The 18849-nt window shown below is 39.5% G+C and overlaps 3 protein-coding genes across 3 annotated transcripts in view; 2 read left to right on the top strand and 1 right to left on the bottom strand.

Moving 5' to 3' along the window:
- The window catches only part of LOC147389118 (SNARE-interacting protein KEULE-like), a 53068-nt gene extending 51334 nt beyond the window's left edge, over positions 1-1734 (top strand). The window contains exon 21 of the mRNA XM_086417650.1: positions 1404-1734. Within this exon, the coding sequence (XP_086273776.1) occupies positions 1404-1457 (54 nt within the window). The 3' untranslated portion in view covers positions 1458-1734. The remainder of the gene's footprint in view (positions 1-1403) is intronic.
- Positions 1735-5083: 3349 nt separating this feature from the next.
- On the bottom strand, positions 5084-9214 carry LOC147389119 (uncharacterized). Its single transcript, XM_086419738.1, has 8 exons — positions 9109-9214; positions 8856-9025; positions 8463-8591; positions 8314-8388; positions 6259-6333; positions 5897-6133; positions 5540-5818; positions 5084-5333 (listed from the first exon to the last, which is right to left on the bottom strand). The coding sequence occupies exons 1-7, from the start codon at positions 9212-9214 to the stop codon at positions 5546-5548; spliced, it is 1065 nt and encodes a 354-aa protein (XP_086275864.1). The 3' UTR covers positions 5084-5333; positions 5540-5545.
- A 4856-nt stretch (positions 9215-14070) lies between these two features.
- Positions 14071-14631, top strand: LOC147389120 (uncharacterized). Its single transcript, XM_086419739.1, has one exon. The coding sequence runs from the start codon at positions 14071-14073 to the stop codon at positions 14629-14631; it is 561 nt and encodes a 186-aa protein (XP_086275865.1).
- The last annotated feature ends 4218 nt before the right edge of the window (positions 14632-18849 follow it).

The raw sequence follows: 18849 nt of genomic DNA on the forward strand, positions 1-18849 counted from the left end.
CATAGCGTACAAGTTTAATACCCCAATAGTTGGTTCAATTCTAAATGTCTCATTTATTCTTATATATAGATAATAAAATATTTTTCCTCCATTCATCCAGCATCATTTTAGTCATTAAAATATCATTGAATAGTTTAGTTAGCAAGACAATCCAAAACTTCCGACGCATTTCGTACTTCTGTTGGAACTCCCTTTGGTTCTAAGGCTCTATTTGTTTTCATCTTTGCTAAAGTTATTTTTACTTTTGAAATCCTAGTTCTATAGAAGTATGTATGCTATCAAATCTCTGTTGTATCCCTTGCTAACCTCTTGTATCTTGGTGGTCCTCATTTAATAATTTCTGAAAATAACCCTCCACCTTTTTCTTAATTTTTTTACGCTCTTGTCTTTGAATCTAATACACTGTTTAACTCTTTTGCTATGCTATCCCTAATTCGTTCCAACTTGCAGATTTTTTCTTACATTCTGTAGTACCCTATTTGTCATATATATCATAATATCTCCTATGCTTAGTTTCATTTACCATATTTTTTCTTTGCATTTATATCTTTTTCAAGGTTTTCTTCAACTCTAGCTTTTTCCCAGACTTGTAATGGATTTTTTTCTCTAACGATGTTATGGAAATCAGCATTCCACCACCAAGTTTTCTTATGTGATTTTTTCCCATGGACTCCCCAAGGAACTTTTTCCCCACTTAATGCTTTTAACTACTTCATCATACATCACTCTTGTATCTGCCTTTGAGAAACTTCTAAGTTCTACACTTCTTTTTTCTCTCTCTTCCATCTTTTAATGTAAATATCTGAAGTCAAACTCTCTTTTAGGATAACCCTTCAGTTTTTGCATATTTTGATTGTTCATTTCTTTTAAATAGAAAAAGGCCTATCTGGATCTTATTGATTCCCCTCTCTGGATCTTATTGATTCCCCTCTTAAAAGTAACTGAATTTTTCTCTCGTTCTAAAATATGTATTTGCCAACGCAAGGTCACGTGCCATTGTGAATTCAAGTATTGCAGTTCCCATATCCTTTTTTTTTCTCCTTAACCCAAGTCCTCAATGAAGTCTTTCATAACCTCCACTCTCCTTTCCTATAAGACTATTTATGTCTTCTTCTATAAATATCTTCTCCATTCAGAGTTATTTGGATGATTTCATCCATATCTTCTTGGCATTGTATTTTAACATTTTTTCCAAATCCAACTTGGGTTGCATACATTCCAATTATGTATATACCTTTACTTATTTCTAGTTTTAAAGCTAATAGTTGATCACTTATTCTCGTAACTCTAAAACTTTATCATTCATATCTTTATCCACTAATATATCTGCTTTAGTTCACCAACAGAAAACATATCCATGTATGACCCACCAATGTCCCAAATATTTGTGGTTTGAGTTGCAGAAACTGAAGCTGCTGACTACTGATGAACTCTTGCTGGATGATCTTCGTATTTGAGCCATGGGTGTCATGGAGATGCCAATAGGTTGGCCTTTTCATTTGTAAACTTACACAAAAATTCTTTTCTATTATTCACATTTGATCCAAAACTAACAAATATTTTAAGCTGTGATCAAACATGGTGGAAAGCAGAGTATGGATCTTCAGGGTTGATCTCTTTCTTTCCAGTGTATCCTCTCAACATCTTTTCTTGATTGATATTGTAACTGATAGGCTGAATCCTGGAAATTATTCACATTGTATATATATTTTGTTATTAGACATTCAAGACTAATTGAAAATGACAAGGAAGAATTCATTGTTGCAAAGCATGTTATTGTCTATTGGATTGCATGGGTCTTGGAACCCTCTGATTATTTGATTTGTTTGTCATTCTCCCTTATCACTCTGATTATATGAGGTTGAAGACGAGTGAATTCTGGTCGTCTTCTGGTCAAGAAGTATGCCATCAATTTGTGAGCTTAGGGGGTATCTCAAATATTCACAAAAATTGAGGGGTATGGGTCAAATCTCAATTTGTAAACTTGGTTGAAAATCTTAGGTGGCCCATGAATTTTGAAAAAGATAAACTTCTTAAATAACCTGACTTTATCGAAGAGGTTTAAGAAAGTCTAAAGATTGAGAAAAAGGTTAAATTCATTTAAACATCTTAATTTCAACATGACTCCTCCAAAGTTTTTTGTTTTTGATGGCCCCCATCCTTTTCATTGAGAGCAACTAAAGCCGAAGAAAGCTACAAAACATATCCTCCATTAAAATAAAAGCCAACTCATGAGGAATAATGTCTCTGGAATCATTAAAAAAAAAGGGCCTATGAACCATATTCCTGGCAAGCCATTCAGCTGCTTTGTTCGATTCGCACCATGAAAATTCAAACCAGATGTCCATGTAACTTTAGTGAAGCTACTCAATTTACCGCATTAGTAACACATGCTTCCAGGATGGTCTAATCTCCGCACACTATTATACTTGTAAGTACTCCGTGATCAACTGCTACATTACGGCCCTCTTTGATTGCTTGAAGTTCAGTGCCCTGCAAACCTGAGCTGCCCCAACTCATCTCTAGTAATGAACCCATAACCACCCCCCCCCTCAAGTGGTAAAATTCAAGGTGTTTGGATGTAGGATAACTGATTGAAGATCCCTGGAGTGTTGTCAGTAATGATTTGCGTAAGGTTTAGCACACTAGTCTTCTTGTCTTAAAAAATTCTGAAATTCCTTTCCCTCCAAATATTATGGATGGTGGAACAAAAGGCTACCTTCATCATCTCCTTAACTGTCGATTGGAGCTCATGATTAGCATCCTTTAAGAAGTCTACTTCCATGTTAATTGCTCCCATTGATGACTTATTAAAACCAAATTTTCGGAGGAACAGATCACTAGCGAAATTGCATTTAAGAAGTTACGTTCATTCTCTTCACTACCTTGAGGCATAGAGTACCAAACTAACTAAACCCTCTTCTGTTCAGATTCTCTATCGTTTGAAGTCTGTCCCTCACCGCAACCTATGCTATCAATGACTGTCTAGGATTTCTCTTTTTATTCCATATGATCTGATGCCAAGTAACCTCCTCATTCCGACTTCTTATTGACTCCCATGCAGACTTATATATGAATCTCCCTGTGGCCGTGCACATCCAGACTATCTTGATGTTTTCATTCGGCCAAGGAGAATGATGGGCCTTAACTTTATTCCATATCTCTTGCATCCGGATACCCTCCTCACCAAGGTCTTGCCACCCATTTGATCTCACAAATTCAGAAACATTGGCATTCTGATTACTGCCCAACTGGAATATCGTTCTTCTCCCATTCCGACTTCTTATTGATTCCCATGCAGACTAATATCGTTCTTCTCCCTGTGGCTAATAATCAATCCACTATCCAGCCATGGGTCCTTCCAAAAAATTGTGGATGAACCATCCCCTAATATGAAACGAATATTCCTTGCTGCTAGGTCCCTCACATTCAAGATCCCTCTCCATGCCCCATGAGCCATCATTTGGAGCTTGAGGCCTCCAAATGTCGCTCTTCTCCAACATATCTAGTTCTTACCCAGTTGCTCCACATTGTTTCATTCTTCACAACTTTCCAAAAAAGCTTCATGAGGTCAATGGTGTTCCAATTACGAATTTTTTGAATGCCTAATCTCCCCTCCTTTATAGGACGACAGACATGGTTCCAACTCATTGGGTGAAAAGAATTACTCAAGGATGGGCCACTCCAAAGAAAATGATTGAGAATAGACTCAATTTTTAGAATGACCCCTTTGGGAATCGAAAAGCAAGAAGTCCAACAAATTTGAGTGCTTTCCACCCCTCTACTCTATATATAATTTTTTTCTAACTGAGGATGATGCATAAAAGCCGATAACCTTGAACTAAACAAAGGAAGCCTCAGCTACCGAATAGGAAGGGATTCTAGCTGAAAAGAAAGGGTATTCAAGATTGTGTTTGTATTTGTACTAGAAGCACTGAAAAATACATTACTTTACTCATTATTCACTTGGAGGCCATACAATCGGTAGAAGTTATCCAGGAGTTTTCTAATATGTGCAATCGAACAAACAACCGAACAAACGTAATTTGTAGAGAAAAGAAGAATATCATCCACAAAGACTAAATGGCCATATCTAGAATACCACTTCCACTGGGGATAGAGATAAGGTTATTTCCTACCTCTACTTTCAATAGACTTGAGAAGGCCTCCATGACAAGGGTAAACAGATAAGGCGAGATAGGATCTCCTTGATGGAGCTCACACCGGCTAGGGAAATAACCATGGGAAGATCATATTAATTAAAATTGAGAAAAAAAAGTGGAAATGTATTCTTTTACTCAACTGTCCCTACGGCCACCCTATTTGTCGGATATTTGGAGGTCAGCCTGTCTGGCGGCGGGACCTCGACTTGAGCTCCATCAATAGGGCAGGCACCCAGTATCATGTTAGCTCATATTACATTGACCTTCTGCCTTTGGGTGAGTGAGCCTTTTTAGCTTCCCCTCCCGATGGGCCTTACTACTTTCCTATCCTGATCTTTTGTTTTGCCAGCGCTTATAGTCTCATATACTGCTAGCTAAGGCTTTGAAGCCTACAGATCTCTCCTGAACAAACCTTTTAGCCGGAATGGTAATAGACCAGTTTACCTTCTTGTAGTAAGACAAATATGCTGATAGAGTGGTCCAGCCTCAACCTTTAGGGCTGAGTACACTACGTCATATTTCACAAAAAACGACGGGCCAAAGCCGTCGTTTTTTAAGAAAAATGACGGCCCCCGCCGTCGCAAGAGCAGTTGTAAATAACGAAGTTGTTTTTGGTGAACGACGGTTGCCACGCGTCAACAAACTGTTCTAAAAAACGACGGTCATAGTCTGTCAAACAAAAACGACGGCTCAAACCCGTTGTTTTTATTCGTCGATTTTAAATTAAATTAGTGGATATAAACGACGGCTTAAAGCCGTCGTTTTTTTTTGACAAACTTTTTTTTTTAAATTCTAGCCAGTATTGTTTGTTATTTTTATTATTTTTCACCTAAAAAAAAAAAATTGACAATTTTCATTGGACAGAAATTTAAAATCTAACAAAATAAATAAATACACAAAAAAAAACAAAATTTTACATTTTTCAAATGGAAACCATATTCATTCAAATTTTACATGTGCAATCATAGTCCAACATGCCCCGTTTTCATGGTGTCGATTTTCATATACATCCCAATGTTTAAAGAAGTTATTCAAAAAATATCTTCTACCAACTTCACTTCACTTGTAGAAATCAAAACCAACATATGTCTTTCTCGGTCCTTGGAAGAATGACGCAGCGATTCTTAAGGATAATATACATTCCTACTTCTTGCGACATATTGCCGAAATCTGTGATTGAAAAATTAAAAAACATTGTCAGATATATAGTAATGATACCGACTACCTAAAGCAATCCAAGTAACTATGCAAGAAAGATGAATATACTAAATTACAAAATAAAAGAGTTCTCATAACTATCATTGTCAAACATTTAATTATTTTATTATAATTTTTTATGTTTAGTGTCTATCTACCATATAAAGTAAGAAAAGTACCTCTGTTCAGTAAAACTTTATTCGAAATTTGGGCCAATCAATAATATCACCGCATGTCAAATCAGCGAATGTTCCTTCTCCACTCTGTAGAATCACATTCCCATCAAGGACCTCATCTATAAGAATATCGTAACTATCTGAATCTGCATTAGATGCACCTATCACTCTTCCTTCAGCAACACAATCATGTGGTCGTTGCAAGCGATTCACCTTACAAGGACCTGTTTGTATGCTTGGTGGATTAGAATGTGACTCATGATGTGGAGAGTCGGACCTTACCTATAAAATAATGTAGACAATATCATTGCAACAATAGAAGTTCACTCATTTATCAAAAGTAAAATGCCAATGTAATACCTGTGAAAAACTACCGAGATTGGTGGAAGACCGCATTGGTGTTCTAGTAGAAAAATTTGATTGTTGTAAAGTCTCATTCATCTTTTGCACCGCTTCCGTCAACTTATCCACTCTATTATGAAGGATTGTCGTCTCATACGCCAAGGCTTGCTTGTAAGGAATTGAAGCACGCACGGAAGTCTTGGAAACACCTGAACCCATTCCCCGAACACGACCCCGACTATCAGGACCACAAACCTGTACAAAAAGTGTCTAATATCAATATCTACTAACGATATGATATCATACTTACTAATATCAATGCCTACTACACAACATTATATCATAATTACAAAATATCCTAATTAAAATAATGCACATACCACAGCCACAGGATCATGGTCTAGATCGTTATGTTTATTAGAAGGGTCATTAGCAATCATTCTATTGATGGCCTCCTGCAAAATAAATAATAATTAAGAAATATAAAAAATAACAACTATTAAAAAAAAAAAACAAAACAAATCCCTTTAAATTTGATTTGTTTCTCAACATGATTAGAGAAGACCCACAAAAAACCAAAACCAATTGAACTAATTAAATCACATAAAGTTATTCATGAACAACAACAACAGGTAAGGACTAATCTCATCCCAAAAGATAGGATACTTCATAGTGGATGGGGGGCAAGAGAATTCACATTGGACATCTCACCTAATAGTTTCCAAAGACTAGAATGACTTGCCGAGTGGCCAAGTTTTAGAACTATTGTTTGGAGAATTTGAGGAGTCAGCAAGTTTGAAGGGACTTGCAAGTTGGACCTTTCAATATCACACTCAATCTCGTACTCTATGACCAAATATTGGTCTCTATGGAAAAAAAAAAGTACTCACTTTATGATTTCTGGTTCAAATCCTAGGCAGCATAAAAAGTTAATAAAAAAGAAAAAAAAATGATGAAGAAGGTGAAGAAAGAGAGAACAGGTTGGGATAAATCATTTAGGATTGTATTAAAATGAATTAAATTGGTTACCAATAACTCTAGATCATTTTTAGATCAAGTACAATGATCTCGGTGAAGGCTTCTTTTTAAAAGAGTTATCGAGAAACAAGTTGCAGGATCAGCCCAAACAAAAAGGCCCATACAAAACTTGCTGTACTCATAATTAATTCCCACTTTCAAAGGCTGCAATTACTCTACTCTTTTCTACTGGGCCCCCATCTCTCTCATCTCAATCTCAACCTCAACCTCAACATAACTCACCCCTGTATCATATAATATTTTTCATCTTTGGAAAGATGCAAATAACATGGAGAAGATCCAAGAAAGAGTGTCTTTTCTAATAAGCAGCAAGAGATTTAAAGAGAGAGAGAGAGAGAGAGGTGAAATGGGTTTTATTTGGACCGGGTGGGGTGTGCTGTAAAGGATCTATATGTTTTATATTTGGGAAGAGTGGGGAATGAATCTCTCTCTAACCTGTAACCATAACCTGAGCTCTCACAGTAACCCAGATTGCCATTGCTGCATATGTGTCCTCATTGTTAATGTCATTTTCTATTATGCCACAAAAATTAAGAATCCACAACATTAAGCATACCAACAAAGAGAAATCTTAATTTGTAATCCAAATTTATTATAAAAACATAACGTTTTATATATCAAAAATTTCACCAATGAGAGATTGGGAGGCAAAGAATCCAATCCAATAACAGTGTTTAAATTGGCTAATAAACACATTACAAGAATAACTAGAACATATTAGGTCCAAATGAATGGACATTAGCAAACTTGTTATTGATAAATAAAAATGAGTTAATCATAGTAACCCTATAGGGAAAGGGAAGGCTCAACCCAAATGAATGGAAACATTGTTGCTGGGGACTCTACTGAATAATATGATTCAATACTCCCATCTTCTAAGTTGAATACTCCCAAGTCATGGGGTCCATAAGGTGGAGAATGACTTAAATATCCTCCCCAAACACATAAACCACCACCAATTACATATCCTCCCCCAACACATAAACCAACACCAATACAGCCACCACCAATTACATACCGACCCCCAACCCATAAACCTCCACCAATTACATACTCTCCCCCAACAAATGATGAATTTAAGAGCATTTATTCCATAGCTCCACTAAAGAGAAATAGTGTACAATGTGCACTATAATTGAAGTAAATCAAGCCAATTCTGCCAATCAACTAGAATAACAATAATGCTGAAGTGTATCATAACAATAATTGAAGTCAAGTCAAGTCTTGGGGTCAATTTCAATAATGCTTAAGTGTCAATTTCAATGCTGAAGTGTTCACATTCAGATTACAAGATGAATTCAAAATATATATATATATATATATAACAGATCAGTCAAACACTAGAACAAAGAGGTGTTCACGAAAATCACGAAAATAAATAAATAAATTATTCTCACCGTTTGTTGGCTTTTGGCATGGCTGGCAATGTATATGTCTGTCCTGGTAATCTCCTTATGAGGATCTTCTTTACTCTATAAATGAAACAGTCAAATATGTAAATGAACAATAGATACATATTTCATTCCTAACATGATATTAAACTTACCAATTCATCAGTAAGCCGGGCTTGTCCCTTTCTACCAGAGGTATGAGTGTTTTTATTTTCTTGTCTAACACGCTTTCCAATCGCCCTCAAAGCTTGGCCCTCAGGTGTCGAGTTGAAGTCGACAAACCTCTCTCAATATTCTTTTCTCACGTAATGAGGTACATGTTTTTTTCCTTTCTGCATCCATTGGATATTTATCATATACGCTCCGACGGAGGTTACTTTTCCATTTTTTCCAACATAAGTTCTCTTTTTTGATTACCCAATCCTTATGCCATTTTTGAATTTGGTAGGTGCCCTACAAAGAAAATTAAATAAGATGTGTTATATTTGTAATAAGTCATAGTTACAATTTACAAGTAAAAATAAATCATTTAATACACATGCACTCACACTGATAGACTCCCAAATTTGTTCTTTGAGCTTAGTCGGCACATTAGTCCACCTATCATATATAAGTGGCACATGTGTCTTTGCTACCCGCCCAACAGTAGTGCATAATTGAGATGAGTTAGGACCGATTGGTTGTCCATTTAGATTGAACTGAACTTGGATAAGCCCACCTATGAAAAATGAAAAGAATTAACAAAAACGTGATAACAAATATTGAACAAATGAATACAATATATTCACCATTTATACATACTCTCAATCGTAGATGTAGATGCGGATGCGGATGTTGATGCGGATGCGGATGCGGATACTGATGCGGATGCCGTATTAGGAGCGGATGATGATCGGCCAAATGACATAGTACTGGAATCACAAATAGTATTTTCAAGTCAAGTATGTCGTGAAAATACTTATCTAGTAATACTTTCAAAATCTTATAGTATTAATCCCAAAATATATTTGAAATTATGCATAGAATTCTAGTAATACTTTGAAGAAAATGCACCCAAACAGCCCTTGCCTCCAAGCAATGAAGAATATGATCCGTTGAAATTTTAAAAAAAATAAAAATCCACTCTTTTTGAAATTTTCCTAAATGCAATGACACAATAGAATTCATTTTTCCATGACCATTTTCCCTTCTAAAATGTTTTCGCTACAACCAACCATACAGACTTAAGTGCTATTCTTATACAAAACTCATTTTTCCTCATAACAGATTTCCATCGTGATACACATAATTACAATAAGATCAAGAGAATAAAAGCCCAACCAAGATAAAGGTTCATTATGTCTGTGTATCTATCTGTTAAGGTGCAAGTGTTCAATATCTCTACAAATAATCAACTGTTAGTAGTTTCTTTAACAAGTACAAATAATGAAACTGGATGACTTTGGCTAAATTTCTCTCCATTGCTTCTTGCTTACGTTTATATCTAATGTTTAATAGGTTGATATTCTTGTGCAACCTTCACCAAGAAATCTCATTTTACTTCAAAGAAGATACGAAAAACGTGTGCCCGTAAGGACTAATCTCATCCCAAAAGACAGGATACTTCACAGTGGATGGGGTGGCAAGAGAATTCACATTGGACATCTCACCTAATAGTTTCCAAAGACTGGAATGACTTGCCGAGTGGCCAAGTTTTAGAACCATAAATACCATGATAAAGGGTTAATAAACCTGATTCAACAAGAATCTGATCTGATGTTTATCAGATCAGTTACGGTTTTGATCCAATCCTTGTTGGATTAGTCTCAAATTGACCCCCATCTCAAATTTACAAGAATGAGGTGTTCAATCCAGATTTACAGCAACAAATTAAAGCTGTAGCACATTTGTAAACAAAGGCTCTGATTTTGAATGAAAAGTTAAGGGAAACTTGGTAAAATATTTCAAATATCTGTAAAGCTACTAAAAGAGCCAAATTGCAAAAGCTTTGATGACCCAATATGAACTGTTTTAAAGTCAAAGAAAGTTTTAAGATACGTTATGAGGTCTCTGGAACCTTAATTTGATAATCTAATTGTTAATAGCTAAGATCCATAAATCTATTTATGTTGTTGGACTCTTGTCTTGTGTACACATACACACCCACAAACACACAAACTAAAAAACAGTTATGTTTACATCATTTCTCAACAACACTAGCTCAATCCTTAACCATAACCTGAGCTCTCACAGTAAGTGGATACAAAGAAATAAATAATGGGAGATTGTTCACTATATAAACTAAAAAAATCAGTGAGAATCGTTAAAATCATACCTAGCTTGATTTCGTAAGTCCGAAATCAGTGAGAATAAAATCAGAACTGTGAGATCTGCGAATAAAATCAGTGAGGATAAAATCAGAACTTTGAGATCTGCAAATAAATAAAAGTTAAGAAGAAATCTCCATTATTCAAGCAAAACCTAGCTTAAATTCAAGAAATAGATAGAGATCGTTCCCAAATGGATGTAGAAAACATTATGCCTGAGAGAGAGAGAGAGAGAATTACCGCACGAACCTCGCCTGGTTTCGTAAGTCCGAAACTCAAAATCGTGAGAGAAGAAACGGAGAAGAAATCGAAATCGGATATTTTCTTTAGAGATTTGAAACTCTAGGGTTTTTTTTAGGGGAAGAAGATATAAACGAGATAAGAAATCGAAAATAGGATTTATTCTTTAGAGATTTAAAACTCTAGGGTGTTACAGAGGAAGAAGAAACAGAGAAGAAAGGAAGAAGAAATCGAAAATGGGATTTTGTAAAGTTCGTGCGGCAATAGTGACAATCACATTTTATTAACGCCACACCAATCGGTGTAACATTAGTAAACTTTGGTGTGGCAGTAATGATTCTTTTACTAATTAAATGACGGATTAAATTAGTTGTTAATAAACGATTATTATAATCGTCATTAAGTGTTAAACAATTGGTGAAAGCCGTCGTATATAAACGACGGCTTTAGTCCGTCGTTTTTTCCGCACTATTTAGTCGTTTTTAACTGTTTGTGACGTAGTGGTAGTGCCTTTCAATGTCTTATTTCTGCATGAATCCAAGAGAATAATATGATGTGACAAATAGAGCCCTTATATCAGTACCGCTTCTTGCCCCTTGTTTCGGTGATCAACGACCCTTTAACGACAAGACGAGGTCCCGCCCAAAGGAATAGTAGCTAACAGCTTTGATCATGTTTGTTCCATTGTTGTAAGTCTATTTACTTTATATTTTAGGTTTATGAGTCACATAAGCTATGATATATCGGGGGCCCTTCCTATCGATAACTTGAGGGGTCAATTTGGCTAATTGATCCTTCAATATAAAGATGTGTTTTTTGTGCGCCTTCCCCAGGCCTTTTGAATAAGCTATTGCTGCGGGTCCCTCCCCCCTCCCCAATAGAACTATAGATTTGTTAAGGGACTTCTTATAAGTCCTTCCGGCCCATCATTCTTCCTTATCGACTCTTTATTCCCCGTTCACCCACCTATAGATAGAAGACATTAGATAATATAATACTTGGATATTGAAAAAGGTATTTGTAGGGGGGAAATCTCAAACATGGACACGTGGCTCGAATGAAGCTTGGAAGTATGGACGTGAAACTCGGATGGACTGCTATAGGTGCCCACTTGGTTAGATTCCTCGGATGCACGGACACCCAGCTCAAACCTACACCACCAATCCATCAAGTAGCACGGATGGCGTACTCCGTGGATATCAAGTGCCAGTGTAGGTCGGCAAGACGAGGCTGACAGATGTGCTATTGATTGACAGCTCTGACAACCCATACCATGTCAGATCAGCTCTGATTATTCCAGGATTGACATAGCAGTTGCAACTACTCTTGCAGCTGACGTGTTAGAGAGTGAAGCTAACTACCCTGAGAGTAAGCTAACTGCTCTGGGTCACTTTAAAGAATGACACTAAAAACGATCAAGTTGAATGCTTATAAAAGGAAGAGGACCATGGGTAAGAAAGGGGTTCGAATTCTTCTTCTCTCTAAACTAAATTAAAATTGATAAACTCTTATAGTGTCTGACTTAATCGTCGGAGTGGGCTAATTCACAGGTCCGCCCGAGCAAAGAGAGAGGAAAAATGTAGAGCAAATTTCAGCATCTACAATTTGGCACGGTCCGTGGGAAACTTACAAGGAAAAAAATGACCAAAATGGGAAGAGCCAGAGGCAAAACACGCGGAGAACCATCAAATCCCTTACCGGCAGACTCACCTCCAAACGCACAAGACCCCATGCTTGTAATGTACAACTTACTCACAGAGATGAGGGAGGAAATGCGCAGGAGGTTGGAGAAGCAGAATGATGAAATAACGAATATAAGGAGGGAGAATGAGGAACTCAGGCAAAAACTGGGCGAGGGTGCGGAAACCGAAGAAGGCTCAAGTGCAGGGCAAAGCGAGGATCATACTGTCCGGACAGCACGGATAGAGGTATATTGGACCGAAGATTCAATGGCAGTAAAAATGCAACAAGGAAGCTCAGAAGTTAAGGAAATAATGACGAGGAAGGAAGTGGAGGAAATGCTAAGGAGGAGGGATGAGGAACTTGCACGCGAAAAGGATCCCGCGCAAAAAGTGCGTAACGCAATCCGGGAGCTCAAGGGGACACCGTTCTCACCAATAATAATGAGTTCGAAACCCCCAAGAACGTTCTATACACCGAAATTTGAAACCTACGGCGGAACAAGGGACCCTACCATATTTTGCATTACACAAGCCAGATGGTGCTATACCCAAACGATGATTCGTTACTGTGCAAGCTATTTCCATCAACTCTAAGGTACGGGGCCATGATGTGGTTCCAGGCATTACCAGCTGGGTCCATTATGAACTTTTTCGAGCTAGAGGAAGCGTTTTTCGGTCAGTTCGTGCATCTACGAAAGAAGAAGGTCGGAGTTAACACTTTGTTCAATCTTCGACAGGAGGTCAGGGAGAGTATCCGATCTTTCGTAACTCGTTTTCGAACGAAGGCATTGGATGTAGAAGGCATGGAGGAGACAACCGCTTGTGCGGCGTACATCGCGCTAGTCATTCCGAGAACATTGTTACACGAGTCAATAATCAAATCTAACCCAACCCGTTTGGAAGATTTGTATTTAAACGTGGAGAAGTACATCCTTGTAGAGGAATCTGTGAAGGGCAGGAGGCGAAGCGCTCAAACAGTGGCCAATAGCAAAGGAGGGAATGAAGCACCAAAAGCACTGACCCAGCTCGGAGGGGAAGGAAGCAAGAAAAGGCGGAGAGAGTCGAATAAGCAGTCGAAATGGAAGAGAGGCTGGGTGTACACACCACTCAATGAAAAACTGTCTGTAATACTGAGGCATATAAAGAACGACCCCAATTTCATTCAACCACCTAGGGGGTATTAAGGGAAACCCAGAAAATCGTACTACGAGTATCATGAGGCTGAGGGTCACCCCACTGAGGACTGTTATAGGCTACGCCATATCATCCAGGATATGGTCGAAGCTCAAAAGGTATGTCTCGTTGAGAAGAGAAGAGAGATAAGAAGGGAGACCTCGAGGGAGGAGAAGGAAGCCTAGACATCGATGGCTGGAAAGGGGGGACGCCGCGAGTCGGATGAGTGCAGGATAGTGCATACCATCACGGGAATGTTGGGGGCAAGAAGACCGTCTAAATAGATAATTCAAGAGAGAGTAAAAAAGATCTGACATATGTTTGGTATCAACCAAGTAACATCGGGGGCATGGGTTGTTGAGATGACAGGCAATGGAGCGGATGCACAGGTGATAGCTTTTACAGAGGACGACCTGAGGGGAACGGGGATGCCCCACCAAGACGCACTCGTGATCGCACTCCCAGTTGGAAACGTCGAGCTCCATAGAATACTGGTGGACTCGGGAAGTGCAGTGAATATTTTTTTCTTGAGTACAGCAAGAAGGATGGGGATTTCAGAAAGTTTGGAACCAACCCAGACCCTAGTTTACGGGTTTAATGGGACTCCCAGCAACTCGGTGGGAGAAATCACACTTCCGATCACAACGGGATCAAAAGTGGTAATGACAAGATTTGTCGTGATAGAGGCGGACTCAGCTTATAACGCAATCCTTGGGCGAAGATCGATACACAAAATGAGAGTAGTCCCCTCAACTTATCACCAGGTAATTCGATTTCCGAGTAAGGAAGGGGTAATGGAGATCATAGGTAACCAGGAGATGGTGCAGCGGAGTTTTCACCTAACCTTGACGCAAGGATGGGGAGTTGAGGCCATTCCTCAAAAGAAGAGGAAGGAGTCACCTGTCGAAGGAGAAATGTCATAGCAGTTACAGAAGGAGCCACAGCAGGAACGGTGGCAACAGTTGAAGAAGTTGAAATGGTAGACCTCGGAGATAGCGGGGATCAGTTGGTTAGCATCTGCACCACAATGTTGCATGAGGAGAAAACAGATTAGTTCAGCTACTAAGGGCAAACAATGATGTGTTCACATGGTCGTTCGAGGATATGCCAAGAATAGACCCTTCGATTGCATGCCACAGACTAAACATTGACAAGGAATTCCGACTTGTTCGGTAGAAGCCAATGAGATTATCACCCCGTTTAAGGTAGGGAGTAAATGAGGAAATCGAGAAGTTATTAAAAGTTGGATTCATCAGGGAAGTAGATTACCCAGAATGGATAGCCAATATAGTTGCAGTGCCGAAGAAAGACGGGAGGGTGAGAGTATGCATTGACTTCACAAATCTCAATAAGGTGTGCCCAAAGGATAGTTTTCCTCTGCCAAGGATCGATAGATTGGTCGATGCTACGATCGGGCATGAGAGAATGTCATTCATGGATGGATACTCGGGTTATAACCAGATCCCTTTAACAGCGGAGGATCAAGAGAGAATGTCATTCATCATCGAGCAAGGGCTGTTCTGCTTTAAGGTCATGCCGTTCGACTTGAGGAACGCTGGGGCCACTTACCAGAGACTCGTGACAAGGATGTTCGAGGGGTTGATCGGGAAGACTATGGAAGTGTACATCGACGACTTGTTAGTCAAAAGCAGGAAAGCAGAAGACCATTTGACAGACTTCAAACAAACTTTCGACAGATTGAGGAGTTTTCAAATGAAGTTGAATCCGAAGAAGTGCGTATTCGCAATTTTTTATAGGAAATTCCTCGGGCACATTATCACCAGAAGAGGCATCAAAGCCAGCCCAGATCAAATCTGGGCTTTGGTGGAAACGTCGAGCCCCAGTAATCAAAAACAGGTGCAGAAACTGGCAGGAAGAGTAGCAGCGTTGAATAGGTTTATTTCCCGAGTATCCGACAGATGCCGCCCACTATTCAAGTTGTTGCAAAAAGAAAAGAACTTCGCCTGGAACGTAGAATGTGAAATGACGTTTAACAACCTGAAAAAGTACTTAGGGCAATCACCGATCCTTAGCTCTCCAGAGGAAGATGAGGAGTCAATGATTTATCTAGCAACCAGCTCATCGTCTGTGAGCTCGGTTCTATTCAAAGTCGACTTGGGACGGGAGTACCCTATTTACTTTGTCAGCAAAACATTGGGTCCATCAGAAATAAGGTACACGAAAACAGAGAAAGTGGGACTATCGCTTGTCTACTCAACACACAAGCTCAGGCCTTATTTCCTCTCATACAATATCCGAGTTGTGACAGATAGCCCATTAAAAGAAAGATACACAGGTCGAAGAAATCCCTGAGGATGGCAAGATGGGCGGTGATTCTCGAAGAATACGACTTGCAGTTTGAATCACGAATGGTACTAAAAGGGCAAGTGCTAATGGATTTCCTCGTTGATTTTCCAGTCGAGGATCCAAATTGGGAAGAATTGGAAGAAGAGGACGAGACGGTGGAAGAAACGGAGTTGTGGGACAAGCATGCAGGTTGGAGGATGTTCGTCGATGGCTCGTCAAATTATTCCGGCTCAGGAGTTGGAATAATGCTAGTAACACCGAACAATAACAGGCTTGAGAAGATAATCAAGCTCGGATATGGGGCATCAAACAATGAGGCTGAGTACGAGGCAGTTATCAATAGGCTGAAAATGGCAAACGAACTGAAAGTTGGCCGGATTACGTTATGCACTGATTCGCAACTCATAGCGAATCAGTGCAATGGTAAATTCGAAGCAAGGGACGAGCATATGGCGAAATATCTAACCGCGGTGAATCAGGAAATTGAAAGATTCGACTAAGTAAAGATATGTCAGATACCAAGGGATGAAAACAGGCATGTAGACTCGTTGGTATACATCGTTTCAATGCTAGGGGAAACAGAAAGTTGGGCTTTAGCGATAGAATACTTGCCTAAAGCAAGCATTGATTACAATGAAGGAGAATGCGCACAGGTAGAGCAAACCTTGGGATGGATGGAAGAATACACGCAGTACCTACACTCAAAGGAGTTGCCACGGGACAAGATGGAAGCAAGGAAGATGCTACGGCAGGTCGGTAAATATACACTCTTTGAAAGAGAGCTCTATAGAATATCGTTTGGGGGACCACTTTTGAAATGCCTTAATAAGGTAGAATCCGAGCTCATAATGGCAGAAATCCATGAGGAGATCTGTGGCAACCATTCGGGAGGACGATCACTCTCCAATAAGGTAATCAACTAGGACTATTTTTGGCCAAGGGTGCAGGAAGATTGTAAGAAATACGTAAAGACATGCGATAAATGCCAAAAACATGCCCCCATGCATCTACAGCCAGCCAGTGAGCTCCACCCTATGAAGTCACCCTGGTCGTTCTCTATATGGGGGATGGACATTGTCGGACCTCTACCTTGGGGAAAATGGGGTAAGCTCTTCATCTTAATAGCTATAGATTACTTTACTAAATGGGTTGAAGTCGTTCCGCTTACTCGAATTAGGGAGGAAGAGGTCATTAAGTTCACTTAGGAGCATATTATAACACGCTTCGGAATCCCCTATGCACTGATCTCCGACAACGGAACAAAATTCAAGGGTAACCGTGTGCAATCATACTTCAGGGAGTACGTGATCCGATCGCTCCAATCATCCCCTAGGTATCCACAAGCCAACGGGCAGGCGGAAGCATCCAACAAGACAATCCTCGGAAACTTAAAAAAGAAATTGGCTGAGCACAAAAGAAAATGGGTGGACGAGTTGCACAGTGTCCTATGGGCTTACCGGACTACAGCTAGGAGGACAACAAGGTTCACTCCGTTCGCACTGGCCTACGGTACCGAAGCCATCATCCCGATCGAAATTTAGGTCCCCACTACCATAACACAAGTGACCGAAACTAATTTGAATGATAAAATGGTAGCTCGAAATTTGGATTGGTTGGATGAGACACGGGAGAGGGTCATGGAGAGATTGGCACGATACCAGCAAGTGTTAAAGAGGTCTTATGATCAAAATGTCCATCGTAGGGAATTCCAAGTCGATGACTTGGTACTTCAGAAGGTATTCTACAACACGAAGGAAGCTAACAGTGGAAAGCTCGGGGTTAATTGGGAAGGACCCTACATCGTCAACAAAGTTGGAGAATCTATCGCATACTATTTAAAAACATCAGCAGGAGATGTAATTTCGTCACCATGGAATGTATTCAACCTAAAGAGATATTATTAATAAAAAGTTACCTACACCTACGCCTAACTGTCCAGATCAAAACCTTGGTACTTCACAAGAGCCAAGTCCAACTGAGGAGTTGGTTTAAGGGAAAGCCTCGGTCCCTCGACAGGAGCCGAGCCCAACTAAGGAGTTGGTTCAAGTCAAAGCCTTGGCACTTCACAAGAGCCAAGTCGAACTGAGGAATTGGTTTAAGGGAAAGCCTCGGCCCCTTGACAGGAGTCGGCCCAACTAAGGAGTTGGTTTAAGGGAAAGCCTCGGCCCCTCGACAGGAGCCGAGCCCAACTAAGGAGTTGGTTCAAGTCAAAGCCTTGACACTTCACGAGAGCCAAGTCCAACTAAGGAGTTGGTTTAAGGGAAAGCCTCGGCCCCTCGACAGGAGCCGAACCCAACTAAGGAGTTGGTTCAAGTCAAAGCCTTGACACTTCACGAGAGCCAAGTCCAACTAAGGAGTTGGTTTAAGGAAAAGCCTCGGCCCCTTGACAGGAGCCGAGCCCAACTAAGGGGTTGGTTTAAGGTAAAGCCTCGGCCCCTCGACAGGAGCCGAGCCCAACTAAGGAGTTGGTTCAAGTCAAAGCCTGGGCACTTCACGAGAGCCAAGCACAACTAGGGAGATGAGTTAAGGAAAAACCTCAGCATTCCCCCCTCAAATGTCGAGTTTATTTAAAGAATGGGTTCAAATAAAAGTAGTATTAATTATTTTTCGGGGTTACTAACAATAATCTTAAAATGACAAAGCTAAGTAAGATAAAGCGGGACACAAGCAGTTCAGGAAGTGCAAATCTTTCATTAATATGAAAAAATTACATTCAGGAAATTCACAAGTACAAAAATTATTACAAAAGAGAGAAAGAAAAGAATCAGGCATCCGCTTCTACTATGGCCACGACATCATCGAGAGCTTGTTCTTCTACAGGTACAGCAGGAGTT

Source organism: Akebia trifoliata, chromosome 12 (assembly GCF_017979445.1).
Source record: "Akebia trifoliata isolate Shusen 1 chromosome 12, ASM1797944v1, whole genome shotgun sequence".
Lineage (NCBI taxonomy): Eukaryota > Viridiplantae > Streptophyta > Magnoliopsida > Ranunculales > Lardizabalaceae > Akebia > Akebia trifoliata.